The sequence below is a fragment of the Rhopilema esculentum genome, chromosome 7 (assembly GCF_057945365.1).
Source record: "Rhopilema esculentum isolate cy_ngs chromosome 7, ASM5794536v1, whole genome shotgun sequence".
Taxonomy (NCBI): domain Eukaryota; kingdom Metazoa; phylum Cnidaria; class Scyphozoa; order Rhizostomeae; family Rhizostomatidae; genus Rhopilema; species Rhopilema esculentum.
In genome coordinates this window covers 11,613,411-11,632,213 of record NC_142821.1, presented here as the reverse complement: position 1 = coordinate 11,632,213, position 18,803 = coordinate 11,613,411, and the positions used below count along the sequence as shown (strand labels likewise).

Sequence of the window (18,803 nt, the reverse complement as noted above, 5' to 3'; positions counted from 1 at the left end):
CTAGTACTGTAAACAATACAAGGATTGATAGCAAAGAAGCATTTAACGATGGCCTATTTCATCTGATTTTCAAATAGCAAGGAAGTGTTACCAATCGATTGTAGTTTGTTTAACTGGGCATTTTTGTTGACCAAACTTTTGGACAGCCGAAAACTTGCGATCTTTTGCCTAGTGTAAGAAGAAATAACATTTTCTAGATAGCAGTTGTTCATAAATATAGTTTTAAGTTTGTATAGCTCTGCGTTGAGCTTAGTTTTCGAGCAAATCATAAGTGCTCTATGTACTAAAGTTTTGACAAGGTTGACTTTGCGTTGTTTTGAGCAAAATGAATTCCAGCGTATGTACTGGCCGGTAAAAGTAGGCTTGCGTTGTGTACTGGTGAGAACGCGATATTCTGAAGTTATTTAGTATTGACTGCAGTTAATTTGATATTGAATACTGAAGTTGTGAAGCGAATAGAAAGTTATCATTTCTTTTACTGCCTCTTCCACAGTATGCGACATTTTGCAACAACTGTCACGAATCAATAGATCCCTTTCTTATTTGCCAGAGAAGAAAATAACTAATTGTCAAATCTCTGCTTAAAGTTTACAAAAGTTAAACTATTAAATTATTATAGACGTGACAATTTCTAACTTTTTACAAACACGAATACAAAATCATTATCAGGTACATCCAAAATCATCAAATACTTAAATTTAGCAGCATGTGTCCTAGCAATTCATTCCATTGTTCACCAGAAGAAGAATCATTCGCAGATATTACTTGGTAATGAAAGGAAAGCATCATATACATCCATATTCTTTGTGAACGATTTGCTTTGCTAAAGCTTTCCCAGTTCAGTAAAGGTTAATAGATACTTGTATGCCTTAGCCATGACATTGAACTGTTTGATTGACAGTTATATCACGTGTTCAAGATAATATTGATAAAGGTATAAATTAGCATTGGAGAGATATACATAACTAATCTAAAAAAGGCTTTTTTGGTTTACTCTACATTGCAGGGCTCAGCCCCTAACTCATAACACTATTGATACCTTAACTGACAATGTGAATGCAAAGGAGCTATTAGTTAATAAATGACCATATGAGAAGAAGAATGATGTTCTGAATGCACAGGAAACAGCTAATGCAATGTAATTAGATAAGTAGCTAAGATCTTTGGCCTATAATGCTCCTGAAAAGTGGTAGGGGCTCTAGGGATGTAACATTATATTTAACCCTATATTTTGTTTCTAACAAAGGATACGATGCTTGCATAATGAATTTTCCATTTACATAATAAGCTCAGACTGGCCTTAAACTCCATGTAGGCATATTATCGCAGTTTCTGATACAATAGTTTTTAGTCCTAAGTTAAACACGATTCTCAACTTTATGGCATGCTCCTGTGTTTATAGGAACTACCGTGCAATGCAGTAAACATTATCGTTCCCTGGGTATTATGTGTCCGTTTTCTTTTCAGTCAAGTCACGTACGCTTACGTCATTGCTTTCAAATTTCGCGCCTTTTTCGTTCTGTAGGTTCCTTGATTCAGCAGTTTTGTCTGCAGATGGAATTGGTTTGATTGATTTCAGTGGCTTGATGTCATGAAGAGCTGGGATTTCAGGCAAAAACGGTATATCCTGGATTTCGGGAATGCTCGGAGGACTGCGAATGTGATTAATATGAGATATTGGAGGTATTGATTCAGTTAAGTCGTCATTCCAGTTACGCATCCATTGATCTGAAGGGTTGTCCCTATAACTATGGATGTGATCGTCGTCGTCACCATCTTCATCGTCGCTATCTTCGTCATCATCATCATCATAATCATAATTGCCATACAATTCTGCTCTCCCTGTTTTTGCCTTTGCTATGATATGCCTCTTTGATAAAGCGTTAGCTTGTGTATGCCCACTCCTCTTATCTGCATCACCAATATCCTTTATCTCAGGAATTGGTGTAGCTTCAGGATAACGTGGGAACCTTGGTGCCTCGTCCAGGTTTAATGGTTTGATTTCTTCAAATCTCGGGTACTCAATAAATCTCTTCAGACCTTTCTCTGATCTCGGGAACTCTTTCACAGGAAAGAAGCTTGGATAGCGGGGATATTTTGCTAGACGTGCAGGTTGGATTGGGTAACGATGTAGCATTTGTGTCTCTTGGCTGCTCTCTGGAAATCTCGGATAAATAAAAGCGTTGATGGGCCTAACCGGGAAGCGAGGATACTCGTGACCTTGAAACGGCAAAATTCCAAACCGTGGGTATTCGTGCAATTCATCTGGTTTCATAAAATATTCTTTGATGTCAGGGAGATTATTGATGGAAGGAATTGACTTAGTTCGCTTCTTAGCATCACTCACTTTTCTCCTTTTATGAGAGTTTTCTTTTCTATTACGTTTAAAATTCATTTCCTGTTCATCATCGAAAAGCGGATTGTCAATTTCGTTTTTTCTTGATTTAAACGCCTTTTCTTCCAAATAGACGCTTTTGCCGTCAATGGAATTTTTTTTAAGCTTTAAAGGATAAAATTTGAACCGCTCTTTGCTGGACTTTTGATATCTATTTATTGACACAATTCGGCCGTGATAAAGTCCGGGAATCGCGAGTCTCCGTGCCGCACGCAGCATCTCCTGCCCAATGGCAGGATGGACAATTCGACTGGCTTCTTTCGACAAAGAACGCTTCTTGAGATGGCTTTCCTGCCCTTTCGAACTGGTGTCTGCTGTTTTGGTAACGTTGTTTCTTAACCTTTTGATAACATGGTAATTTATCAGCGGAGGGGATGGCTCAGTAGATTTTTTCACCCCAGACAATGTTACAGCTTTCTTTGGGTGTAAAAGTAGTAGGCCATTGTTAACAACATAAAACTCTGACTTCTTTTCCCCCTTGTCTTTCAGGGCAGTTTGGCCTTTAGCATTATTTATCGTCGCACCACTCGATGACGTTGTATTTGTCGAAGCCAAGTGAGAGACAGCCAGCGGTAATGATATGTTGTTCCTCTTGATTTCCGTTTTCAAGAATTTCACTTCCGTTAGCGCTTTCTGCGCTTGTGTGACTTGAAAAAAAGAAAAATCATCAAGTTAAAGATGAGTTATATTTAAATTTCTAAGCTATTTAGAGAAGAGCTACATTTCTTCCGAATGTCTTAGGATACTGCAAAGAATTAAAAAAACTCCACATGAATCTAACATCATCTTAATGTTAACAGTTAGCATACAATCAGCATTGCTATGATAGAGATAAGATTGAAATGTTGGATATTTCTAAACTAAACTTCCTAATTTTTTGACAAAGTTCTTTTACTGTGACAGCCTTCTCACTAACTCTGGTTAGAACAAAATATTGATTAAAATTCATTCTTATTCAAGATAAATCACGAAATTCCTCTCTAAAATTCGTTAGCTTGGTTAAAAAAACTCAGATTGGAAATGAATTGTTCACCTTCTTTTCTTTGGAAAAATTAGTTTTCAAAATTTATAAACAGAAACTAAAGCACGCATGCATCGGTGTAGCTAGGGAGGTTGGAAATAGTTTCAGACCAAAAACCCCCAAAATCTTCATGAGTAAATCGGTAAATCTTTAGTTGGTACAGGAAAACATCTGTTGTTGGTCGGTCCAATAATCTTTCGGTTGGTGAAATGGCACACAATGTTTCTTTATCCATCTCATCGTCGGTAAATTTTATCGCTACTCCTGTCACCACATCACAATACCTGCCTTTTTGATAATTGCCGCAGACTTAATGCATTAATGCAACCTTAAGGACTCTTGCGCAACCGGCACGCTTTGTGACTAGAATTAAAAAACCGGCCTAATATCGTACTGCATGAAGATACAAAAAACAGTCAATATCTCAAGAAAGTTGCCGCGAAGCATGCCGGTTGTTTCAGAGCCTTTAATATAACATACTCTGTTTTACAGGGATTATGTCAGTACGCATTTCGCTGGCCATTTAAATTCCCATTGGCTAGATTATACAATAGATCTATTGTGGCAGTGCCAATCCACTAATCCTCTATGTTTTCTCGATTCTAAACACGCTGCAAGGACTATTTTCAACTCTTACCGGTTGATTGACGTAACATAGTGCTTTTGAGCTGTTGTCAATACTAAAAGAGATCTCTAAAAACTTATATAAAGCAAAGTAAAACTTTTGAAGCTGAGTTTAGATTGTTAACAAGTCCCTTCTTATGGAAATGAACGCTTCACATCATCTGATGTGAGTCAATATCACAAGACAAAACATTAATTGCATATGTGCATAGGTGAAAAAGAGAGCCTGAAACATGCCCACTTCAGTTTTGGCTGAAGACTAAAAATAACGGGTGTATTTGCATCGGTTTTATGAGTCAAGATCCTGCCATGGCCATCCATGGTAGTAGATATGGTAAGCAAAGTTGTCATAATGTGTCTTCTAAAACTGTCCCTTTCCTTGGCTAGCCCATGAAGTTATCGATTTCAGCAAACTCAAAATTATCCACATTATAGAATTTCCTAGAATATCGTTTACAAGCATTAATTCAATGCCAATACACTCACAGGAAACCGTTTGAAAGAATTTGAGGTCTTAAGTGACAAAAAATTAATAATCAATTGTACTAGTCACCTTAAAAATTGCTCGAAAATCCGTCTTTTGAAGAAGGGTTAGAAATTGCTATTTTCAACAATTAGCAACCTATTATATTTTAGAAGGTAGAGATGAAGCAATTAAGAAACTTTTAACACTTAGATCAATAAAAAATCTACTCAACTGAAGGCTAATCTTGAGCATAGCTTCGTTTGAAACGCGAGTGTAGTCAATGCTAATCGTTCCATGCTAGAAATGTTATTAACTTCAATTCGGTCATCGATCAACTTTAACTATTGGACAACCAAAATGAACACCATCGAACAACTCTAACTTGAAATTTTCGTTTTTTAATGTTTGTCACAAAAAAAACAGGTAATGCTTATTCTATCACTGCCAAAACTTTTAATTTCTTGAAAATTTTTAAACTGCGAGGATGACTCAGTTGTCAGGTTAGTGAACTACAGACCCCAGGGCCTTTCAATAGAGCAAGTAGAGCTGCAAACGCTCTGAAATTCATGATTTTGGAATCACGAGGTGTGGTTACATCGAGAGGAAAGACACGATATTGCTCGGTAACTACAAACTTTCATTGTCAGAAATACTACCCTCGAATGCTAAATAAAAGAATTGTTCGACAGTTACTCAACTTTGTACGTATTACTAAATTACCAAGGAGAATGCAATACACGAATTTTTATGGGATATCATTGCTGGGACCAGTACTCAAGGGGGAAAGGGACTCGATTTTTAAAGTATTTGTATTTTTGTATCTGTATTTGTTTCGTATTTGTTGCTACCTGGCACCCCCAAGGTAGTTTTTAGGACACTGAGAAGTTTATGCTTATTGAGCAGTGTTCTGGTCCTTCCTCTCGATGTGACCACATCTCGTGATTCCTACGCCTGGAATTACAAAAAGCTGGCAACTCTCCCCACTCTGGGTGAAAGTTTGGCCATGCAAGAGACTCGAACCACGGACCCTTGGGTCTGTAGTCAGTGCCTCTAACAACTGAGCCATCCTCGCACCTTAAGGCTAAGGAGCTACTTTTTAGACGTGAAATAGCAAAATATAGAACGCCTTAAAAGTCACAAGAAGCTCTTCTTTCATTTATATATGCCGATTGAACAAAAAATGGGTGCCTAATTGTCGAAAAAAGATAATCGTTTCATCTTTAATAGAGAGATTTTTCGAGCTGTGTTTAAAGGTTGAGTGTGATCACTGCCTTATCAAAATCTTATCATACCTAATCTCTTATCAAAATATGTAAAGTCTTCTAGGTTCTTCTTATAGCAGCACGGCATTTCATATTCAAATTCAAAAGAAATGTTTAGCCAACCTCGCTAATCTAATACATGCGAAAATGTCATTTGAACGTTTTCTACGTACCCAACAATAGTAACGACAACACCAAACGAATGCCTCCCTCCCAAGCCATTTCATGGATCACATATCAACTATTTTGTCTCGCCATTCTTCTACTGCCCTGGACTGTTTCCTCTCTCCCTCCTATTATCATATTTACGTAATATGAAAACCTTAGGCCATGGTGCAACAGACCATCGCATTTGTTTGAGAGGTCTTGCTTATTGTCTCGACTGGTACACAGAACAGGTAGCTCAAACGATCAATCCTGCTTAGTCCTGTTTTCAGTTTTTCTTGCAGATTACTGCAGACAGGTTGCTTATAAACTACCGCTGCAATGTGCTTTCATAAAGCACTTGAAGTTGTGGAGCAATTTCCCGATAATCTCAATGCTGTGAAGAAACTCTATAAAATGGAATAAATATATCATTGCCAATTTTCCAAGAAAATCATAGTCTTGGGTACAGTAGTTTTGTATTTGACAAATAGTCCAGAAATGGCCAGCACTTTTCGTTTATTTTCTGATTTTTTATAATCTATTTCTTTCTTTATTGGTTCCAATTTTATTTTCTTATCAATTACCTTGTTGCAATCTTTTTCAAATGATGAATCAGTCTAATATTGAAAATCTGGATTTGCAGTTAAACATCTTAGAGGGATAATTCTGACTGAATGACTCCGGAAAAAGGGGCATTTGATCCCTGATACCCACCACGGAGAGAAATTAGCGAGAATGACAATGTGGGCAGATATATCTGCCAATGTGTGCAGATATAAACTATATTATAGCAGCGTTTCTAACTCTAGAAGAAATGGATTATAAATTTATTTTCTATTGCATAGTTTCAATAAAGCATAGACGGGGAATATGCTGTTGTGTATTATGGTCTAAGGATAATTTATGCAATAAAATTGCTAGCCACTTGGTAGAATCTTCAAAGAAACCAAAACTTTAACCCTTCAAGATGGATAGCTGAAGTTTCAATAGATATTTCACTACGGTATCCCATTAGGGATGTTAGCGCATGCGCTACTGGTCATTGCAAGTATTCGCTACTAGCATTCGGCTGTTTTTCCCGTGCTCTCTTCGCAAAGTTGCTCCCATGCTTTATCTTGTATTTCATCTTATACTTCATCAATCGCTATATCATATTTGGTGTGTCCTTTGCTATTAGAGCTGCAGAGTCAAGAAATGTTGTCAACCTTCCTCCGGCCTAGATTATTTTCCTAAAAGCCTTCCTCGTTTATAAATGGGTTTAAATTGGGCGTGGTCAAAGAACGTGTTACTCAACTAGTCTTCCCCTGCCAACTCCATTTTTTCAAAAATTTTCTAGAAATTTGTAGCTTTTTCAATTATAGATATTTTTAGAGACCGACTTAAAGTAAAATGCTTTGTCGATTAATAAATAATAAAAGCGTGCCATTATTCAAAATGAAAGTTATAAAAAGTTAATACCAAAATATTACAGAGCAAAGCAGTTCTGCAAACATGTTCATATTAAAAAACAGGAGCTTTTGAACATAAATTTATTCCTCATCTTTTAGAGTTGTGATTTGAACACCAAAGACAATAAAACATTTTCAACTTCTAAAAGTTTCCAAATTTCTTTCCACCTTCATAACTTTTCTTTCGCTTCTACAACATTCCTCAGGCCAGTGGCCGTAGGGCCGTGATGTATTTTTGTCTCTGTAGAGCTAATTTACAAAAACTTCTTAGTGCAAATGAAATTAATTATTTCAAAGAAACTAAGCTTTAGATGAGCAGATTATAAGAAAGGGAGTCAATTCTACTCATAGATATAAAAAGATTTAGCATTCGAACAGAGCCTTTGACTAATAATGCTTCATTAGTGGCTCCAAACAGCATATTTATAGTAGTGTGAATAAAAGAGAGGCCAGAATAGCAGGCTGCTTGATGGACTCCGATGGAATTCTTGCGGCGAAATATTAGCCATAAATCCTTTGTGTGTTTGTTGTTGTCCATTCTCGTCGCGTTGCGTTGTCAGTTATATTATACACATGTTTATACTATTCGTATTTAGCTCTCATTTATGTGTGGAATTTGATGACGCTTGTAGCAGCTAATGTTGCAAGTTGCAGCCTAGAACCACCATGTTCTACAAATAAACCTGTCTAAAGCCCTGATGAGCACTTTATTGTTGTTATATAGTATGCTTGTTTAACTCGTATAAACATAGAACCGTGTGCACGAAAGCGTGCACAGCAATGCCTACATGACATGAAGCACTTGAAGAACAAGGTAAAAAGGAAAAGGAATGGTAAAAATTGATTGGCAAAAAGAAAAGTTTCATGCCCGAAATAAAACTTTGTCTACAAATTTAAACACGAAGTTACAAAACCACTTTCACTCAAAAATCGTCCTACATATTATCATAACCCTAAATTGAGCAATATTTCAGCCAACTAAGACAAAAGATTGCCATAAACAAGCAATGTTTTAAATATCCTTGTTTCTGTTATTCAGTAAATTAACAGTTGGGCAAGAGCCTAGACTCAAAGTTGAGCTTAATTACATTATTTTACTGTATATGAATACTGTTTAAATGCAAAATACTTTTACTGTATAATAGCTGTAAATAAAATATGTTAAGAAATATTACAATAAAGAAATGGTGGTAACGTTATATTCAAAATGTGCAGTAGAGTCAAAGTGAACACATTGCATAGACAGGAAAGTACAAAGAAGATGTCTAGCTCACAGGTACGCTGTGAGACGAATTGGTTTGCTTGTACCATTTTGAATAGTGGCAAAAAGGAAATTGCTCCGTACTGAGCCCTTATAAATATGGTAAAAGAAGTCTTGATTTCGTTCACTTCTTTTTCGAATATCGGTGTGAAATTTCCTGAGTGGCCTTATATTGCACTTAAATGCATCTTATTTAGGGCTCAAAGTGTAAAAAGGAGAAAGTATCACCTCTTAAACTTCTATACGTGAAAAAAGCATCACAGATATAAAGTGATTTATTACCGTTTGATTGTAATCATTGATAAGATTTATGAGACAGGATGCAAACCTTTCAATTTTCTGTTTATGGAACCTCTGGCAATTTGAATCCTCTTTTCCCCGAATCATGTTAAATTAGTTGCTCTATTTTTTGCGCTTAAAAAAATGCATTTAACATTGAATCGGTGAAGAGGGTAAACTTATTTTCCAAAGAAAAGAAGAAACATTAACGTTTCTTGAAAAGTCTTCACTGTTTTTGTATGGGATTATAGCTTTCGGACACTAAATAACGGCTTAGGGCACTGAAAAGCTATGCTTACCAAGATCACGCATAGTAGCAGCATAAAAGAGTATTTATCTTTTGACCACACCTATAAAAAGTGAAACACGCCCTTTTTGTTGACAAAACTCACTTCTTTATACCTCCAAAAGATTTTTTGTTTCTTCCTTGGTCCTAAACCTGGATTTTCAGACAACTGGCGACATAACCCAATCCATGGGAAAGTTTGGTCATGTCAGTGACTCGAACCAAAGGCGTTTGGGTCCGGAACGCCAAAAACAGAGGTATTCTCACACAATTCTTATTATAAAACAGATACCAGTTCTTTTATTTTATTACTCTTACTGCCATACACTATAAAAACGGCTGCTATGCTGCTCCTACTCTTGCTGGTGACAGATTGGTTTGTTTAAAATGATTTGTTTGTTAAAAGTCTCAATTGCTGTTAACCTGTAAACCCAAACTCCAAAACATTGGCCTTTTCAACCATTTCAATATTCAAGCATATCGTCACTTTTCCCAGAAAAAAGCTCAAACCTGATGTTGATCATTGAACAAAACTATAAAGGGAAATATAGTCGTCTAATTATTAATGCCAACTATGCAGCAAAATTCATATGCGGTTACCGGAGAACAACGAAATGCCTGACCTTCTCTCACGCTAAGCGGGTGCTAGATTTGCAGTTTGGCTGGTACTATTTACAAAATCCACTCATGCATAGCACGTTTTTGAAGATTGTTTGGTCTGTGCGTCCTAAATATCGGCAACGAAACTTGCTACATAAAAATACAGGGGAAGATATCATCACTTGTTAAAAGATTTCGACATGCTTTTTGAGTAGAAAGAGTTTATTTTGAAGAAGATAATTGCCTTACTGTCTTATGGTAAGTTGTGTGTATGATTTTGCTTTAAGAAATTTGACACAGTAATGATTAAGTTTATGTAATAATTAATAAATATTCTGAGTTTTCTCAAGTTGTGATCAATTTCATAAAAAATGTTCCAGCTATCATTGAAAACAGATGTACCTTCATGTGCTATACTTTAAAATTCTTAACTCGATATCATTTGCATACATGCAAGCCCTCTAGCAATCTTTGACAATTTTTGAGAATCATCAAAATAAAAGAAGTTGTCGAGTCATGATCAAATTCGTTTTACGTAACGATTTATTGACCAAGTGGACTTGTTTTTGGCTAATATCAGAATGAAATAAAAAAATTCTAAAGTTGTATGGTCTCAATCTTAAGAAAAACGGCAAATTTTCTTCCTTTATTCTAATAGTTAAAAATAGTTGCAAAACAAGCTAAATTAGCTTATGTATTTCAATTTGAAATACAAAAAGCCCTTAAGAACACAAAATGCCAACAGATCACTAGATTGCCTAGATTTTGCTAAATTTTCCAAAACTGAAAAAAAATTGGATTCGATTCAATTTTCAGCTGTCAACCTTTGTGCAATGTTGATTTGTGCAATGTTGATTTGTGCAATGTTCCCTGGAAAACACAGCACTTTGAGTGCATTTTGGAAAGAATTAATAGCGAAATGATAACATGATACTTGATAAAATGTTGTCTAAATTCTATACCTTATCAGAAGTGGATGTTTTACGCTGTGACATTGTTCCTTAAAATTCGAATTCAAAATAAATCTTAATTTTACTTTTATTTCAGATGAAATGTCCAGGCTGTTATTAAAAAGATAGAGTTCAGGACAAAAGCATGGAAACATTGTTTATATTCTCTTCTATTGTTTGTACATTTTTATTTGGATTAGAGCATGGTGAGTATGCTGTACATTACGTAGTTAAAGTTCTGTTGAAAAATGTTTTGTTGAAGCAGGACAACTGAAATTAATCCCATCGAAATTCTTTGAAACCGAAAAATTTCTCACCAAAATATCAAACGCTAGAAAAGTTCTAAATTTAAAATACTATTTTTTTTGATAGTACAAAAGCACTTGAAAAGCTTTAAATTGCTGAAAGTATTTCTTTGATATTACAAAATGCTAAAAAGCCCTAAAATTCAAATACTGGTTTTTTTAATATGTTTAGCATTTCTAGTTGTCAAATCAAATTTATCAAAGCGCATGGAAAAACCGAGAAGATATAAAAATATTTTTTTGTTACTACAACTGTTTGAGGTTAATTTACATCGAATACGAATACGGTTCTCGACGTTTTTCCTCTCGTTCCACATCAACAAAGAAAATACCTGGCTCATCTTCACCTTCTTCTTCTCCAGCTTTCTACATCCGAGGAATTCAGGCTCCCCATCGGGCTAGACTGGTGCTTAACTGGCTTTTGTTAACTTCCCTTCAATTATTTCTCTCAAATGTTCCAGCTGATTCAATTTTGACTCCTCAATTTCTAATTCACAATAATTTCTTAGCCACTTGTTCCCAATGGCGATAGAAAAAATTTCGAAACCTAAACGCTTCCAAATGATTATCCTTCGTGACTTGCAACATATCAAAAAATAGCTCTCCTAAAAAACGATTTGTTATATTATTGCCTACTCTTTCAGTTCCATTTATTGGGTTAACATTGAAATATTCGAATTTAGAAAATAATCACAAAGATTTTTTCTTTTTTTCTCAACAAAAATTTTATTCCACCAAAAGTTTTCAACTTTGCACCAAATTTGTGACAAGTTATGAGCATATAACCGATATTTTTCCACCGAAATTTTTTTTATTTAACGTAAAGATATTAAAGTCTATTAAAGTTTTCATTTTGTAGCATATGTTTAAACAATATTGGATACGTTATAACTCATTCTGTGAGATATATGGAAACTTAAAGCCAACGAGCTTGATTATTTCAATTCTATTGGCACTTCGCGAGAAAAATTGCTCTTAATTTCATCATGAGCTAACATCAATGTTGTTAACATCATTAATTTAATCATCATAAAAAAGTGTAATAACTGAAGACCATCTTTGTAAGTTGAAAGCAAATATAAATTGTTTGCAGATTTAGGTAGAAGAAAATTTATATAATGACATCATTTCTTAATACAGCGACTGCCGAGCAGTTCAAATTAAGCAGCCTGCCACATTTGAAAAAATGGGAGATACCATCAATGCCCCAGAAGTATGCAATGAGAACAGGTAGGAAATTCAAAAACGTTGACAGAATATACTCAACTGGGAGAAAACGTAGCTCGCATTGGTCTATACTACCTGAATTGAACTTTCGAGAACTTGACATTGAAGAAGATGCTGAGAAGATAAAACTTGATCAGAATTATAAAGCTTTTCTTGAGGACGATGATATTCCAATTGAAACTGCAAAGCACGGTAAGGACGGTCTTAAATCAGCACCAATCAAGATTACTGAAGACTCCAGCAAGCGATCAAAAGCAGCCGAGGCAATCCAAGCACAGAGTTTTACCAGCAAACGACATGGGATTAGTCAGATGACTCACAACAAAAGACACACGCACTCAAAAAAAAGAAAATCGCAAAAATTTGAAAAGAATGGAAAAGCTTCTAAATTGCAAGCAAGTATCCAGCAGTTGAAAGAAAAGAGTAACGAAGCAAATAAAGTGTTAAAACCATTTATCAGCAAAGGCCCCATGGTAAATTCCAGTGAAGGAGTAAAACAAAGCACATTCTCAACTGCAGACATCAGGTCGAATGTTGGCAGAATGGCGGTGCGAGGTCTTCATTTAAAGCCATCCTCCAGCCTAAGGCAGCCTTTGGCAATTATAGAACAGAATTTTCCGTCACAGAACGAAGAAAAGGTTTCGAAGAGATCGATTGAGAATGACTTGAGCAGTAACTTAATGAACATGCGAAGAAATCAAATTGGCATAGGGGATGCTATCAAAAGGGCAAGGGTGGCTATCAACACTTTACAAAATAGAAAAGCTGGTTTCAACAAGCCCATGGCCAGGCAAAATCCTATCAAATTGGTTTCTTCGAAAGGAGTTAAAACTTCGCACGCAAATGCTTTGAATGCAGCAACGCACGGCAAAATGCAGCAGTCAAATGTCCAAGAATCAAGGAATCAAGCATTACGGTTGCTTAAAAATTCCGGTCTCAACAACAAAGATCAGGTTAAAAATGGAGTCTTAGGAGATCAGCCATCAAAAGAAGTCGGTGGCAAAGTAAGAAACAGTATGCAAGCAAAATCTGTTGCTGGAGGTTCAGATAACAATGGCATCAAAACGTCCAATCAAGTCAGTACTAACAAAGGACGTCAGTCGCAGCCAACGCAGGCGGCTCAAATTTCGGAACGCGCAAAGATTGAAACACCGCGCGCTGAAATAGAAAAGCCGAAAGAAAAAATGAAGATAGTGCCAGCAAACGTTGCACGAGCAGTTGCCATGGCAATGGAGCAGCTAAAACGTGACAAAATGTGGGGTAAAGTGTTTGTCCATGTTCTCCCTAGTGGTAAATTAAAAGTTATGGTGCAGGAAACTAAGAAAATGCCAGAGGAGTAGGTTCTTTGCAGACAGATAACAGGCGGAAATTCGTCATCAATAATATTAATGTAGACTTTGAATACATAGTATAATATTAATGCATTGATAATTGTACAAGTAATTTGCTAGCAAAAGATAGTTTGTTCTGCCACGCCCTAATTCAATAGATTAAGCCCATGAACAAAAATTCTTTTATGCAGATGAAGTTTTCCTTTAATCTAGCAAAAAGCAAATTTTAAACTGATATTGTGAAATAAAGACTATCTTTTGAGAAGCAAACTCTTCTAAAAAGCAGGCAGTATGGTTTACTGTTACTACAAAGTTTGTCATGATGAAATACGTTCTTTTGGGTGTAGCTTAAGGGGCTGCTTATTTTCAGATAATTAATGTTATATTGCAAAAGTCCAGGTTGGTGATAACTGATTTTGTCGATAAAAAGGGGCCAGGGGTTTTATATGCTTGTTGGCTGAATATATATGCTTATAGGCTGAATATATATGCTTGTGGTAGTTGAAATAGTCTTAAAAGACAATTTTGGATTTTGGCTTTGTACATCTGACAAATCTAGATACGTTACTAAAATATCTTCAATAAACAACAAAGGACCATCTGTACAGGCACATTCACATATTCTGTAGAACAATTTTCCAGCAGTTTACAATTCTCCTTGATAGGAAATAAAGGAAGTAAAATCTCGGAGTCATATATAATCCATAGAATTGCTGATGGAGAAAACTATCAAGTAAAAAAGTAAAATTTTATACTACCAGCTCGATATTAACAAATTGGTCTATTTTCAAACTCTAAAGTTTCAAAAACTCAACAGGAAATCAATTATGCTTGCATCGTCCTTGTCCAAGTCCAAGAAAATGTTACTTATACACAACCGAAATCAAAGTCCCTCATACAGCCTCTTTGTTGTTTACCATTTTCATTTCTCACGAATCATGCACTGTATCTTGTTGCAAATAAAATTTATGCAGTTAAACTCAGACAAGTTTTGCTCAGGGGTGTCACTTGATGGGGATACCCCCAACCATGAAAGTAGGATCTTCTCACTTAGCAGAACTGATAGGTTTTGTATAAATTCCTGTAGGTTTTCAATCTCGTGTTACCAGATGAAAATTATGTCATCAATAAATCTTTTCCAAAGTATTGGATTACGCTTCATCGGGGCATTGCTCATAATAAGTTGTTCAATTGTCATGAACATGCTGGCATAATTTGGGGCAAGGGTCTCCCCATCGCGATGCATTAATAGAGGTTAATAAAATTTACCATCACACTCTTTTTTATGACAACCAGTAAATAAGTTCAGGCTGGTTGTTCTTCATTTTTTTCGAAAATCTCAAATTAATAGGATGTAAGCAGTGCAATTTCTAGTTATTGCGCTCTAGAGAAGTGGTCAAGTCTCATTTGCCACAAAAGGGAGTAGTACATCCTTCTCTTCGTTTTCTGCATGAGACATTGTTCAAATTTACATTATACAGTAGCTCAGCCTCAGCTTGTTCTTAATTTGTTCTAAACTTAATTTGTTCTTAATTTGTTGACCATATCTAAGGCCTTAATAAGGGCAATAGCGTGTAAAGGCAAAAGGCAGTGCAATTTTGTTTCAGAATTAATATCACCATCTGTTGTATTTTAGATGCAGCGGGGTACTCTCCCCATAATGTTTTAAATGGAATTGAGGGGAACTTTGATACCCCTATCTTTAGAAACGTTTGTTTATAGTGATTTTACAACTAGTATAACGAAATCAGTGGGATGCTAGTGAGTATATCGAGAGTGTGTTGTAAAAGATGAGCACATGCTCTTTGATTTCAGGATAGAGGGTAGCCTCATTCATTAAAAAAATTTTCCTAGCTCGTCTCCCCAAGGTTAGGCAAACACACCGGTGAACCTGTAGACACACTAAGCAAGGGCCTCAGCTGGTAAGACTTACTTTGAGAATAATTTTAGTGTTACAAAAACTAAGGACCAGTTCCCAACATTTCTAACTTTTGCCAGGGCAATTCTTTTCTGGAGAGTAAATATGCAGAACCCCTTCCCCCCCTAAAAAGCGTATGAAGAGAAGCCCCTGGTTTTGCTATCAACAATGATAACATTGGTATCGCCCAAGCAAGCAGAAAATCCACATCCACATTGCCTTGCTATAAAACTTGAACTGGCCTCCTTGCTAGTGCCATCGTCTCAGTTTCTCTAAACAGAATCAGGGCCGGCGAAACGTATTTGAAAATGGAGGGGCCGAAAAATCGAGGTTTTGAAAGTTGTTAGGAAAGGCCGTGCATCATTTTTAGAGACATGGTATCTACGGGATGGCCAGGAACTGTATCTAAAATGGAATTTGACTGAAGAGAATCAGAGGAAATATTTCCAAGCTTTCTTTTATCAATGTATCGAATAATTTCGTCTATTATAATGTTGACATGTAATAGGAAAGGTCTTGCAAATATTTAGAATAACCTTTTAACTGTAGCTCGTAATCAAGCTTTTTCAAAATTGAAAAGGAGCCCCAATGAAATGTAGGAGAAAAATAAATGAATGAAGCTTTAACAAAAACATTAACATTGAAATATCAACAGAAGCACTGTCAACTCAAAGTAGAATATTATGCATAAAAAATAGCTCTGAATTAAAGATGCGGCATGGGGATTTAAGACGTCACTTGACAAAATAAATCTCATTTTACTACTTTAAACGTATTTCCACCAAAAAAGACAAACTATCCTTCGTATTCCACTGCTTAGGCAAGATTTATTTCGTTAAAAACGTCACCCCAGCCACGTTTTTCCTTCGCAGAGGATAGGCAGGAACTATTCTTGATTCAACCCCCATTTTACCCCAAAAAACAGCGGCTAATCCCCGTTTACCATCACAATTCAATATCAGCAGTTGATAAAGAACTCGAAACTGGTAATCAAAATTTCCCCGCCACAAAGTGATACTCCCCGCCATTTCCGTCTGGTCTGTTAAAAGCAGGACCTCGAGATTGACACGGGACGTCTGTATCAGCTGGTGGAACTGGGAACTGTTTATTAAAAAGAATTTGAAATTTCCTTTTTACAAAGAAGGAATATTTTTATTGTTTCCAGGAAATCATATCTTTGGAGCTAGCATGACCTTTTGCTTCGCCACTGGTAATTCAGTACAAACAATGCATAATAAAATCTTAATTCCTTAAGCTTAAGACTATTTGACAAATAGCAAGTAGAAACAAAAAATGATCACTCGTGTATTTCTTTACTCATATGCGAATTACAAAACAGGCTTTTACAATTTCTTGATTAAGGTCTACTTGTCTTTAACGCAAAACCCCCATCGCCTCGCCTATAGTAAAACAAAAGCTCGGTTTTTGGAAGATTAATCCTAGAAGAGCACTGTTTATTTCTGATTTTGACAGGAAGCCAATTTGCTTCCTCGTTTTCAAGTTCAAAATGAAATAGGAAGTTTGTGGGTCGGCACTAGATCATAGTCTACCAAATCACATTACGTCATTCACTTGAATTGGTCCCTCGTGGTCCATAAAGGATCGTTCTAGAAATCAAATTCAGTAAATGTTGCTCTTTTATGTGATCTTTTACTGGTTGCAAAAACACTTGTTCAAGCTTGGATATTCTTAGTGAAAAGGGTTACAACATTTTGGCAAAGTCAGCGTAACTCATTTTACGTAACTCAGATACTTTTAAGAACACACATGATATAAATTGAACCGAGTGACTGAGCCTGCCGGGGGTCTAATCCACCCCTAGCTATTGATACAGAAAGGGAGCTTTTCCAATATGATAGTGTTCTTCGATTAATTTTCAACGCCGTATCCCCAAGAAATTTCTACACCACTGGCCTTAAGTTATCTGGCAGCAGGCAACTGATCAGCATTCTTAATTTAGATGCATGCATTTCGAGAATGAATGACCACGAGGCACCAATGCGAGTGAATGACATAATGTGATTTGGTAGACTACGATCTAGTGTCGACCAAGTTTGTGGCCTGCGTGCAGTGCAGCCTTTACTTTCCGTTGCGAAGGAGAGCCAATACGGAACTTCTTCAGGGTCGTAGAAGTTTGAAACAGGGTCGTGGACATTAATACCCTCAATATCAGTTTTCGAAATTCGAATCCTCATGTGATCCCTTGCTTGATCCAAACTAACGTCTTGTGGCATTACCTAGTGGGTATCGTCCTACGCGAATCAAACCTCGCTGCATTTCTGTAACAGAAATTCTGTTCATATTAGAAGATTAACCTTCACTACATACAGGGCCGTCAGAAACGGCTCCAGCCCCCCCCCCCAAAAACTGTCAAACTGTATTATATTTTCTTTATAAAAGTGTACTGAATGGGAAAAACAATGGGCAGCCATGTCATGAATTTCGTCCGACGGCACTGATATGCGAAGGAAACGTGAATTTATAAGCGATTATAAGAAGATGTTGTGAAAATCTAGTCAAGCCCTCTTTCTTTATTAAAAAACACCACATTTTACTGACATATATTTACTTTTAAAAGATGCAGGCTCGAAGAAGGCGTAAACCAGTTTATGATACCATAGATACCATGGAAACACAAACATTTAACGGGTTGCGCAGATAGCATACCGCGGACTCCCCTTGATTACTGACATCCGCTTGTCAATCAAATTCGATCCATCGAAGATACTTATAAGATCGAAACACTTTTTCTCTTCCAACCTCTTTCCTACCATCAAGACACAGCTGTGATCAAGGCAAGAAATGGCGGGGGCGGTAAACGGTCTATAAAGACACATGCCGTAAAAGCACTATTAAGCCCCCCTCTCCATTAAGCCCCTTTATCAGGCAAAAGTTTAAATATGCCCCCTCCCTATTAAGCCCCCTCTTGTAGCCTTTAATGTCAAACATAGAAAACATGCGCATTTAGTGGGTCTCTTGACGGATGTGATGATGATAAGATCGTGTGCGTTAAATACGGCCTCTGTAAAGACTAACTTGTGCGCCTTAGTAGTCAGTTGAAATTTGTTTTAAAGATGCCCAAGGGTTATCAATTTATCCTGGTGATGTTGATGAAGTTGAGGACCTTATAATTGGTTGATTAAACTTTCGAAGCTGCTAGCAAAGTTTTTTGAAAACATTTGTATGATATTCAGGGGTGGCGCTAGAGACAAACCTTCAAGGTGCCGAAGTTTATATTCTCGGTAACTGCCGACGCTGGATGTGTCAAATTGCCGACAGAAAA

General features: G+C 36.5%; 2 protein-coding genes across 3 annotated transcripts in view; one reads left to right on the top strand and one right to left on the bottom strand.

Moving 5' to 3' along the window:
- Positions 1 to 135: 135 nt before the first annotated feature.
- Positions 136 to 6,163, bottom strand: LOC135683320 (uncharacterized). Its single transcript, XM_065198539.2, has 2 exons — positions 5,942 to 6,163; positions 136 to 3,042 (listed from the first exon to the last, which is right to left on the bottom strand). Exons 1-2 carry the CDS (start codon positions 5,988 to 5,990, stop codon positions 1,445 to 1,447), a joined length of 1,647 nt encoding a protein of 548 aa, XP_065054611.2. The 5' UTR covers positions 5,991 to 6,163; the 3' UTR covers positions 136 to 1,444.
- A 3,709-nt stretch (positions 6,164 to 9,872) lies between these two features.
- The window catches only part of LOC135683321 (uncharacterized), a 61,962-nt gene continuing 53,031 nt past the window's right edge, over positions 9,873 to 18,803 (top strand). The window contains exons 1-3 of one of the 2 annotated variants that reach the window (XR_016143887.1): positions 9,873 to 10,047; positions 10,837 to 10,945; positions 12,185 to 14,001. Coding sequence is in view for 1 of the 2 variants with exons in the window: in XM_065198540.2 (XP_065054612.2) it covers positions 10,885 to 10,945; positions 12,185 to 13,611 (1,488 nt within the window). In the remaining variant the exon portion in view is untranslated. Of the gene's footprint in view, positions 10,048 to 10,836; positions 10,946 to 12,184; positions 18,426 to 18,803 lie in introns of those variants that run through there. The other variant, XM_065198540.2, reaches the window with a different exon arrangement.

Coding starts and splice junctions, on each gene's coding strand:
- LOC135683320 (XM_065198539.2), bottom strand. CDS start 5,990: ATGGCTTGGGAGGGAGGCATTCGTTTGGTGTTGTCGTTACTATTGTTG. Junction 3,043..5,941: donor GTTGTCGTTACTATTGTTGG/GTACGTAGAAAA, acceptor CTTTTTTTCAAG/TCACACAAGCGCAGAAAGCG.